Source organism: Pagrus pagrus, assembly GCF_965226575.1.
Source record: "Pagrus pagrus genome assembly, chromosome: 11".
NCBI lineage: Eukaryota > Metazoa > Chordata > Actinopteri > Spariformes > Sparidae > Pagrus > Pagrus pagrus.
Window position 1 is genome coordinate 33,548,537 of NC_140195.1, and position 12,069 is coordinate 33,560,605.

Here is a 12,069-nt window from a genome sequence, read left to right on the forward strand (position 1 = left end):
TTTTTATATATGGTTTTCCCTGACGTGTCATGATTAAAACATTTGCTTGAAAAACTTGGTATCAGCCTTTAAATCTCACAGTGGAGGAACAAGAGCTTTTCAACAACTTGCTTCCATAACTACTTACTTCCCCGACAGCATTGACCACTGGTAAGTGTCGCAGGCCCATCGTCCTGAACAGGTTGAACACCTGGGAGATGCGGGTGTTGGGTGATACTGTGTAGGGACACGAGTTCATGTAGGGGGTGACATCCTGAGAACACAGGGACATTCAGTTTTTCATCAGAATCTTTCTTTTAAGTGGAAACTGTTTTTCCAAGCGGTATTATTACTGGTGCCTTTTTCATAAAGTCGACTAGATTGCTTTCCAAATCCCTCAAAGTACCAACTACCAACAATTCAGGACAAAACGTAGTGTACTTATTAATTTTGTCTGTGATGGAGATATAAATGCAGATAGAAATGGTGCCAGCTTGCCTGGATCATCAGTCAACCTTTATTTTCCTGGGAGATTTTGTGCCTGGTCACAGACAAAATTTCATGGCAAAAGCGAGATTCATAGGGAACCAATCTAAATTATGTTATAGCCATTACATTGCGCAATCAACATTTACTTCATAATAAGCTAAGCTATCGTCTCATGCTGATTGAAATATCAAAAATCTTGTTGAATTTGAAATTCTTTTTTCTATTCCATTTGGAAACGTACTCCTCTACCTCATTGTTTGAATTGGTCATACCACTATCATGCGGGGGTTGAGCAGGGCAAGGTCCAAGTCATGGATGTCAGGATAACGAGGGTAATCTTCAGTCATCTCTGCATAGGACAGCCTGGGCTGAGTGGCACTCTGTGATGGATGTTAAAGAGAGTCATTCAATTAGATGTACACAACTAATTTGTCACAGAAATGACTCTTACATATGTGTGTTTTAATTTATCGGGTTCCAAAACTGGGACAGCTTTGTGGGGACCATGACGCTGGACCCCAGAATGTACATCTATATTTTAGGGAGAAGACTTGGGGTAAGGTCATGGTAAGGGGGAGGGTTGGCTAGGGTTAGACGAGTAGTAGTTGTGGTTACGGTAAGGTGTGTGTGTGTGTGTGTGTGTGTAACTGACCGACTGGTTCTCGGCGTAGCAGACCCCTCTGATGAGCAGGTTGACCAACTGGGAGCGCAGGATGAGACCGTGGAAGGTGAGAGGTCTGAAGCGCTCCTCCATGGTCCACTCCTCACTGGGAGACTGATCTGGGTACAGGTTGGGGTAGGGAGCATACCTGCATGTGGACAGCAACAATACAAGTATCAGATCAGTGCTATAACACTGACACTAGGCAATGGTCACATTCAGCTAGATATAGCTTCTATAATATAATCATAATTTTATTATACATTATACTAACATTTCTTAGGAATAGAGGCAGGTCTATGCTGCTCTCTGCTGGACATCACCTCTTTGCATGCAGTTAGGGTGATTCAATTTAAATTCACTAAAAAACTAAATTATTGTCCTTCTAACAAAGGTTTTCATGTGATCATGACTCAGTTAATACAAACCAACATAGTGAGCCAATAACAATGTACATTGTATTCCCCTTTATCTTAATGTTTATTCACTTTTAATTTCAGTGTACACGATATTTCAGTAAACTCTGATATTTAGTCGTCTCAGTGTGTGACCTGAACAGGTAGGACCTGACTAGTGTGCCTGTGTGTCTGTCCTACCTCCTCTCTAACATCTGCTGCAGAAGGTCTTCTCCCTCCTCTGCTGGCTCCACTGCAGCGTTCTGCTCATCACAAACATTCCTCAGCTCGCTCGATGGGTACGACTTCATGGATTGACAGCGCCGCCTCTGTTCACCCGCACGGGACATCACACTGGATTTCTATATGCAACAGTGAAGGGTAAGTTTACGCTGATGTGTGAATCTGCATGTTAACTAATCAATGCGGACATAATGATTTTGCTGCTCCATCACAATATGAGAGAAATGCAAGGTCAATATTTTCCCATTGATGGATTTGATTAGAAATCTGAATTGATTTTGGTGTGTGTGCATTTGTTTCAGAATGCAGGGTGATACAATCTTTTTATCATGTTATATGTAACTTAAAATTGATCGAAAATTGATTGAAAATCAATATGGGTCATTCCACGCCAACTTGCACAGAATTCAGAACTTTTCTCTCTTCATGTAGAAAATCTATTCTGAACCAAATACAAACCAAATAACCATTTTTCATTGGATTAAGTTGAAATTTGCACTGAACATCCTAGAAAAAAGATTTATTGTGACTAATTTGACTGTAAACATTCGACAACACCTATTTAAATGAATCCATGTGGTAAATCATCCTTTAGGTTTTTTTTATGTTCAGGACAAATTTCAACCCAAACAAGTGAAAAAGTAGCGATTGGTGAGAGAGGGAGCGATGCAGAGGGTGAAGTAGTCTGGCTTCGTCGCTCCATTTGGCTGTGTACATTGCGAGAGAAAATCACATGCAAACGTCAAATGCCGCTGTTCGGACGCATCGCGCGATTCAGAGGCATTCGGATGCATAGGCCCATTTTAAAAAGTTTATTTTATTTTTATTATTATTATTTTAATACGTTCTGCAGAGAAGAGAGACTAGTGTCGGACACGGTTTGGAATGAAAGGGAGAAAACATGACAGAGTAACACGGCGAATATTGTTAGTATGTAGATTTTTTTATTTTTATTTTTGAAGACGTTAGTTTAGGCGGCAACCCTTTGTTGTTAAGGCGGCCGCCTTAACAGGAAAGTGCTGCGGGAAACCCTGAGATGAGAGACCAATCAGTCAGGAACTAATCTAGTAAATAATCCAATAAATACATTTTTGCAGTCCTTGATTTGAAATATTTTCCACATTGGCCTGATGCAACCAGAGATATTAAAGCTTAAATGTTTTATTTTAGGTTATGGTCTTTGTAAAGGAGAGAGCTAACTGGGTTTTTGTACTTGGTCTGACACGTACAAACGGACCTCTATCTCCATCTATAGGTCACACTGCTGAACGCACTTTCTACATATAAATCGGCAATGTAGTGTTGTCAACGGGAAATGTTTCCACAAGAAAGGAATAGATTCACAAGAAAAAAGGACTTAGAAGACAAGGAGAAAAAGACTGGAACAAAAGAGAATATTGAAATAAAATGTGAAAATGGCTAGAACATACACAGACGGCATTTATATTCCATTATTATAGAATTATAGAATCTTATATTGGGCTGGCAGCATCATTAGAAAAGTGTTTCACAACCACAAGGTCATTCCACTCTGGTGGACTGCCCTCAACCCTCCCCTCTCTTTAACCACTCCCTCTGGATATGAGGCTTAAATGTACAATGGTACAGGACAGACCTTGAAGCGGATGTTGTTGCTGACCAGGATGTTTCCCTTCATGAAGTCCTGCTCATTCTGTCTGTTTTCAGTGACCACAGGGAAGGCGTGGTACACAGTGGTGCGCAGGATGCTGACTAGAGACTGGACCCGGGTGTGGGGGTAGACATAGGTCAGGTTGGGCTCCATGATATCACTGGCTGCCAGCCTTGGAAAGATGAGGGAAAAAATACTCACAGATAACATGAACACACAGAATGAGCACTAATGTTCAGTCAGTATCGGTGCAGCAAGGAGGACGGAACCACCGTGAAGAGGCACAATACTCGCTTTTTCTATCTTAATTCAATCTTAAAGTGTTTAATGTGCACTCACACTTTAAGATTGAAGTGTGAGCAAAGGTAAAGGTAACACTTGGCTCTACAAGGTGGAGAAATTAAATCAGCTTGTGATGAGCAAAAAGAAAAGCAAACAGCAATTATTTTTACCGTGTAAACCAGCAGCAAATCGGACTCAGCTGTCTACAATACTCACAGATTCAGCTTTAAAGAACACAATAGCAGGTGTGACTAACTGAATGACTGGGGTTTACATGCACTTTCTTTGTTTACAGGCTCTGCTAGTGCATGTAGGCCGCATGTTAGGCTTTGGTTCTACATGCAGGCCTCTATATTGTGAGGACCATATGGTGAGGTCCCAACAACAGCAATCCAACGACTTTAAAAGTCATTAAGTTGGACCAAGGCATAACACACCCTCTACCGGATGCAGCAATGTCAACAAACTAGCGAAATGGCACAGACAAGAACAAAACCTCAGCGCACCTGGCACAGGCCAGCACTTTGCACCATGCGCTGGTCAGACATAGAGACCTCAGTCTTGTTTGTTACATAATAAATCTTACTTGTCCATCTCAATCTCAGTCTCCCACTCCAGCAGGGGCACGCCTCTCAGCTGGATGTGAATGTCATAGATGCCCTTGTTGAAGAAATCTCCAGTCCACTTGGCAACCTAATAGTACAAAAACATTTACTACATCAACCCAAAAGTAAATACATCACTGTACCATTCTGAACCTATCAACCAATCTGTGCTCTCATTTCATATAGAGGCTTGAAATCCTGTGACTTTGCTTTATTGTTTGATATAACTTCACAGTGTACCATTAGAGTGATCATGATGGGCAGCCCATATGTGATTTCATTGGTGGATTCAATGAGGATGACAGTCAGACTGATGGTCATTCTGACCACGCCTCCAAGGAAGGCAGCGGCTCCGATGAGAGCGAAGGTCCCTGAGTAGATGTCCATTCCCAGTTTCCTAACACAGGGGCAGACACACAATGAAAACCAGTATCACTCCAGTCAGAGGGGAGTCAATGTGTGATGAAAACAGCTGTGAGAATGTGTGGAGTGAAGTCATTCATTCATCATCTCTTCCCTCCATGCTAATGAAAGTCAGGTGAAGTTTCGTAGTCCACAAAACATTGCTGGAGTTTCACAGCAAAACAGCTTTGCAGCATCCTCCTAAACAACTGAAGTGGTTGGGGACTTGTTTTAAAACAGAAAAACAACCAAAAAATCCATCAAATGGCTCCACAATCCAAGCTGCTGTAATCCAAGTCTCCAGAAGCCCCGAGATCCCAGACTGATTTGATGTTACTTACACCCTCAATGTGCGACAGGTGCATTTCAGACGGGTGATGTGCTAACACTGTAGCTTAGCAACTACAATGCACACTTTCTTTGGGATGTGTTTGCAAGTCCCCAGCTACTTCAAGGTTTAGTTTGACATTTTTCAAAATATTGTAGCGGATGTTGCAAGATGCAAGACAATGTTTTTAAGGCCACACCACTACTTTAAGTAGATACAGTTATTGATGCTTTTGTATATTGTTTCTATACACAGGTAAACATGTCATACAGTATGTGGCATTGTTACAGGGTTACGGTATACAGCAACAACGCTCCTCGTTGGGGTTGAAGAGTTGTAAATACCACTATGGCCTTGATAAAAAAAATGATTCCAAATGATTGACCTAAAACTGCTCCTGGTTTGTTTTTACAACAGCTGTTCTATCAGAGACCAGTTAAAAGAACTTGAGTGTGAACTACAACCCTGAACCGCTGTGTAAAACATACTGAAAACAGAATGTAAACATTTGCAAACAAACTGTTAACTCAGTGCTGAGCCCATGTAGTAAATCTCCTTTATACAATCACGTGTTTCACAAAATGGTGTAGCTCTCTGCATCCTTTCTTGTGCCTTTCCATAATCCTCTTTCATACCCAATCATGATCCTATCATCTGTTACCAATGAACCTGTGTACCTTCAGAATGTTCCAAACAACTTTTTTGGAGCATTCTACAACATTCACAGTTCTTTGCTGCTTCTGTTCCAACTTGTTATTAAAAAACCACTGGCACGGTGGGGTGCTAGCGAGCACCGCATGGATTAGACGTTCTCCCGGAAGGCTCCAAAACACCCTTGCTAAAATTACATTTATAATCCATGCTTACACCACGAATGTGCAATTATGAGCAACTCTGGTAGACACCTTGCTAAGGGGAAACCTGCAAACCCAAAATCAGCTGCTAAGAAAGACGGTAAAGCTGTTTTTACAGCTGAAGAGGTGTGAGGGAGGTGAAGAGATGATGAGGCTAACCCGCAGATTCCACTGGATACGGTACGGCTGCGTTATGGCTCCGCCACGGCGGCGGAGCTGATCCGTAGCACTATAGTCTATGTGTTAACTCCCACCAGGTCCGCTGCGCTGCGTGTCTGCTGCGTCCCAGCTCCGACAGTCCGCAGCCCTGCGGAGCAGATACGCAGGACTTCTATTCTGGCGGACGCCGCAACACAACGCAACAATTCAGCCGAATTTAGCACAGAGCAGACAGGAAGTCAGACACGAAACAACAACAAGACATCCGGTTGATTTTCAAAATAAAACACTCCGCGTTGATACAAACACAAAAACCTCAAAAAAGAGACAAATACGAGCTCTTCTTCTAATCCGTCGGTCGGGAACACTTGGTGTTGTTGTGTTTATAACACATACAGATAATTGCGGTCGTGTGTGATTATGTAATTATCGCGGGAATTCTTCGGTTTCGTTTCTCCAGCTGATCGGCGGAGCTGCACCGTGGCGGACTCAAAACGCAACTGGTGGGGGTTGCCGGACGAGGACGACGGAGCACAATCGTACCGGAGCCGTAATGCAGCCGTACCGTAGCTGTACCGTATCCAGTGGAATCTGCGGGTAACAGTCAAATCGCGCTAGCGACGCCTGCGGTAGCGCCGACGAGGCACCAAGCCCACAGCCCACGCTGGCCAGCATCCTAACAGCTATTGGGAAACTGGAGGAGGGCATGACGACCAGATTCAACACCCTGGACACAAAACTACAACTGGTCCAAACCTCCCTGACTGGACTAGATACACTACTTCCTTTTGTTCTATGACCTTTGATAGAATGTGGCAACCATCTCTGTCTTACCTGTCGAGAGTGGACTAATGCATTAATGTAAATGCATTCGTGGTTGTGCATGCAGATGTATAGACACAGTATATTTGTATATGCACTGTGCATGTATTTGTGTGCATGTGTGTGCATGCATGTGTATGTATGTGCATATATATACGTAGTTTCTTCTATCGGTCAAGGCAACATACTATAAACTTCCATCTTATAGCTGGTGCTGATTTTTTATGTTAATTATTGTACTCCTTAAGCGCAGGGTTGTTGTTTTTAGTTTTGTTTCACCTGTTTTTTTTTGGTTTTTTTATGTACATAATTTGTGATATTTGTCTATAAAACTGAAAACCTACAAATAAAGTATTAAAAAAAAACAAAAAAAACATTGGCACTAATTTGAATTATCTTATTATAGCGATGTTTATCGAAACAGAGCCACTCATAAGGCAAAGGCCGTTTTGGCCAACCCTCATCACCCTCTCTTTGAAGTTTTGACTACTGCAATCTCAAAAATATTCAACCCCCTTAATAGAATTTGTCATAAGAGACACATTTGCAAATCAGGTGTGGTCTCAAGCACACCTGATGCAACCAATCAAGGGCTTCATTTACATACGTTCCACTACTATTATCGTACTGCATTGCTACATACCATCCTTGCCATTGATCATTACTACTGTTATCACTAGTAATCACATTTCCATGTGCATTTCATCATTATTGCTGTAATACATCTTTGTGTACTTTCACTCCTGTCAACCATCGCTTATAATTGAATACATTGTGATCTCGTTGATCTGCTCTGTACATGCGACATCTATTGCACGTCTGTCCGTCCTGGGAGAGGGATCCCTCCTCTGTGGCTCTCCCTGAGGTTTCTTCCGCATTTTTTCCCTGTTAAAAGGGCCTTTTTTGGGGCAAGTTTTTCCTCACTCGAATCGAGGGTCGAAGGACAGAGGGTGTCGTCTCTGTACAAATTGTAAAGCCCTCTGAGGCAAACTGTGATTTGTGAATTTGGGCTATGCAAATAAAATTTGATTTGATTTGATTTGATTCATTAGTTGCATCAGGTGTGCTTGAGATAGAACACCTCAAATACCTGGACTGTTGACGGTGACGTTTCATTGCATGTTAGAAATATGGCTAAAGCCCTATTCACACGGGATTAGTATTACCTGGGGACCTCTAGTAATTTGTAATAATTGCAGAGGTCGTCTGTGATCTTAATCCCGTGCAAATCTGCCAGGTCCGTAATTTGTAAAGTAAAAATTCCACCGCAAATTACCTACCATATTTCGCCAAACACAGAGGTCATGTGATAATATTAGTCCCGTGCGAATTGGCATCTCTGTGATTTGGGGTCGTTTTTTTTTTTTTTCCCGGTCGAGAATTATAGAGGCTGCGTTGGCAATTATAAATGAAAGTTTGGACAGCATTCATGGACGTCGGAACTATTTTTTGAGGGGGGGGGGGATTTTTGTTGGGAGGGGCGGGGGAAGCACGCACACTTATCAATGATTAAGGATTTTAATTGAAGTTATTTTATAATAGCATGCAGTTATAAGAGAACTAGAATGGATGAACACGGCATCTTTATTGTTAAGAAAATGAAACTTTGATAACTAAATCAAGCCATTTAAGGAACATAACAGCATTACTTGTACCCTTGAATGAAAAAAAGAAAAGTCTGCGCTCCTGACTCAGGGCTTTCATGCATTTCCAAAAGTGGACCTTCTTCAAACAAGTCAGTTGACCTACGGATGAAGATTTTAAGGAGGGTCGAGACATCGTTTTCATCCATAAGGTCACTGTGAGCGTTCATAACGGTCAAATGTGTTAGTCTCTGCTGTGTCATGGTGTTGCGCAGCCAGGTTTTCAGCTTGCGCAAGGCTGAGAAAGAGCGCTCGGATGCCGCGACAGATATTGGCAGGGCCAGACACAGCTTTATGAGCTTCTCCACCTCCAACAGCATGGAGCGGGTTTGGGGCTGCAAGGTATGCAGGATGGACACAACATCCTGGATGGTGCTAACTTCTTGTCCCCTACACACATCCCTCAGTATGTCCAGCTCAAGGCTTAGCCGCTCTCGTGGAAAGGGGGTCAGTTCCGGGGAACCCACATCCACTCGTTTCCCCTTGAGCCGCCTCAAGAACTGCCTGCTCCCGCCCTGCAGCTACGTGGAGTCCCTCCTCATCAAATCGCCGCTCCACCTCGGAGCGTACCAGGGGCCTCATGTACTAAGACTTGCGTGGATTTCCTACTGAAACATGGCGTACGCTAGAATCCAGAAACTGTCGTACGCACAAAAAAAATCAGATGTATCAAAGTGTGCGTACGCATCCATCCAAGCACTTTTCCTTTGTACATCACAATCAAGGTGGAATTGAGCGCACATGTAGACGTGCTAAACTCGTCCCTGTCCACGCCCTCATTTAAATATGCAAATTAATTTAAACAGGGCCTGCACCGGGGATTCCCCTCTCTGCACCATCAGATTTACACCATGAGCAAAGGGAAGAAGCGCAACTTCACCGAGTCTGAGCTCGAAACGCTATTAAATAAAGTCGAGATGCGAAGATCTGTATTATTTGGTAGCCTCTCGCCAGGGATAAACACCAAAAAAAAAGAAAAAAAAGAAATGTGAATGGGAGCGTGTGTGTGAGGCAGTGAACGCTGTGGGGTTGGAGCAGCGCACACTCACTGAAATTAAAAATAAAAAATGGTCCGACGTGAAGGTGGAGGTGAAGCGGAGGATTTCTGCCCAATAACATGTGAAATAGATTTGGTTTCCTTTGTTCATGCACCACTTGATTGAATCACTATTACTTTTTTCAAAAGAAATAATATATATAAGTGCTACCGTTAGTGGGAAATAAACAGAAGGACAAAACAACTTCATTACAAGGATTGACAAGACGGATCACACTTATATTAATGACTGCAGAAGTGCGCCGTAGCTACTGCAGTGTGACATCTCCAACTTTACGCACGCGTTTAATGACACAAATACTGAACACAAGGAAACAATAAAGGGCTTCTCAGATGCTCTGCCACTCTATTTTTTTGTTTTGTCCGTGTCTCTGATGTGCACATTACTCTGAGGACTAATTGTTTTCACATAATTAACAATTTCGCCAAAAGTGTCGCCAAAGGAACAATAGCTGTAGAAACGTGTGTACGCCAGCCATGAAGCTGGCGTGGGGCACCGCACATTTCCACGGTCATTTCACTTTTGATACATCTGAACGTTGGTGTGGAAAATGACATACGCCACGTTTTTGTGCGTACGCAACATTGATACATGAGGCCCCAGGTCCAGATGCAGCCTGACTCCATACAGTAGCCTATGCCAGATGCCTAGGCTACTGTATGTAGTCAGGCAGGCTGCACATCAAAAGCATATATCTATGCATTAATTATATGAAATAGATTAATGTAAGTCAGACAAATTGAGTTTAAATTCTGATTCTTTATTTTTTTAAAGCGTAATGCAGTGGGTAGGGAGGCTGATGGGGTGCGGGGGGGAGGTGGATGGGGGCCACACCCCCTCCCATCCGCCTCCCCCCTGCACCCCTAGTTCCGACGTCTATGATTACATGCAGTAATGCGGTAAGGAAGATTTTTCTATCTTTCAACAGGCTCACCAGTTATTATTATAATAAAAATATCCATATCTAACTGTTGTGCTGCTCCAACGAGGGCTCAGGTGCGATCGTTACGCATAGGTTACGCAGAGCCTTGACATCATATCCGGGGGATAATGTCAGTAAATTCGAGTTAAAACACAGACTACGCTTATCCCGTGCGAATGCGCCGCACGAAACACAGAGACGTGGTGAGGTAATTTCTAAATCACATGAGGTCTCCAGGTAATACTAGTCCCGTGCGAATAGGGCTTAAGTCAAGAGAATTGTCCAAAACGTTCAGAGAAGAGATCATTGCCTTGCACAAACAAGGAAAAGGATACAAAAAGATAGTAAAGGCACTGAATGTTCCTAGAGATACAGTAGGAAGCATAGTTCGCAAGTTAGAGGAACAGTGGCTACACTTCCTGGACATGGCAGAAAGAGGAAGCTATCAACGGCTGCCACCAGAGTCCTGAGAAGGCAGGTGGTCAAAAACCTCGACTGACTGTAAAAGACCTGCGGCAAGACTTGTTGGCAGCAGGCACTGAGGTTTCAGTTTCCACAGTAAGGCGCAAACTAAACACTGAAGGGCTCCATGCCTGAGCTCCAAGACGTACATCACTACTGACCCAAAAGCACAAGAAAAGTCGGCTCCAATTTGCTCAAAACAATATAAATGAAAGAGGTTTTGGGATTCTGTTCTGTGGAGCGATGAAACAAAACTGGAACTTTTCGGGCCTATGGATCAGCGGTATGTCTGGAGGAGGAAGAATGAAGTAACACCCTGCCTACAGGGAAGCATGGCGGTGGCTCAGTGATGCTCTGGGGCTGCTTCGCTTCCTCTGGCACTGGAAACCTGCAGTGTGTGGAGGGCAAGATGGATTCAATCAAGTATCAGGAAATCCTGGGAGAAAATGTCATGCCATCTGTGAGGAAGCTAAAGCTTGGGCGTCATTGGACCTACCAACAGGACAATGATCCCAAGCATACCTCAATGTCCACCAAGGCTTGGTTTCAGAAGAAGTCCTGGAAGATACTAAAGTGGCCATCATAGTCGCCTGACTTGAACCCCATTGAAAATCTCTGGTGGGATTTGAAAAAGATGGTTGCAGCACGCAAACCCAAGAATATTAGTGAACTGAAGGCCTTTGCCCATGAGGAATGGGCTAAGATTCCTCAGGAACGCTGCCAGAAGCTGGTGTCTGGCTATGCGTCATGTTTGCAGCAGGTCGTAACAGCAAAAGGGTGCTCTACTAAGTACTAAAGATGCTTGTTATGAAGGGGTTGAAAATTTTGAGACTGCAGTGGTCATTAAAAGTGGCATTTTGTGTTGAATTTGGAGAAACCACTATATTAGTTATTGTTGAGCTATTGAAATTGTTCTTGTTTGATTTGTTTATTGCAAAAAGCTGCTAGTTTGTACATTTTGCCAATAAACCTAATTTGTAGTGGGGGTTGAATCATTTTGATTTCAACTGTATATATATATTTTTTTATGTCTCACTGTATATTTTTATGATGACCTCCTGTATCTTATATGTTATGTCACTATGTATTGTATCTTTTTAGGATGATGTGTACTGGTTGTGTTGACAATATAGAC

At 42.9% G+C, this 12,069-nt stretch overlaps 1 protein-coding gene across 5 annotated transcripts in view; it reads right to left on the reverse strand.

Annotated features, from left to right (window-relative positions):
- Positions 1–12,069, reverse strand: part of clcn6 (chloride channel 6) — a 109,132-nt gene that overhangs the window by 62,450 nt on the left and 34,613 nt on the right. For all 5 annotated transcript variants that reach the window (XR_014623580.1, XR_014623581.1, XR_014623582.1 and 2 more), the window contains exons 16-22: positions 4,525–4,681; positions 4,266–4,372; positions 3,383–3,569; positions 1,726–1,886; positions 1,121–1,277; positions 741–848; positions 128–253 (exon numbers count right to left, since the gene is read on the reverse strand). Coding sequence is in view for 2 of the 5 variants with exons in the window: in XM_084367042.1 (XP_084223168.1) it covers positions 128–253; positions 741–848; positions 1,121–1,277; positions 1,726–1,886; positions 3,383–3,569; positions 4,266–4,372; positions 4,525–4,681 (1,003 nt within the window). In the remaining 3 variants the exon portion in view is untranslated. The remainder of the gene's footprint in view (positions 1–127; positions 254–740; positions 849–1,120; positions 1,278–1,725; positions 1,887–3,382; positions 3,570–4,265; positions 4,373–4,524; positions 4,682–12,069) is intronic.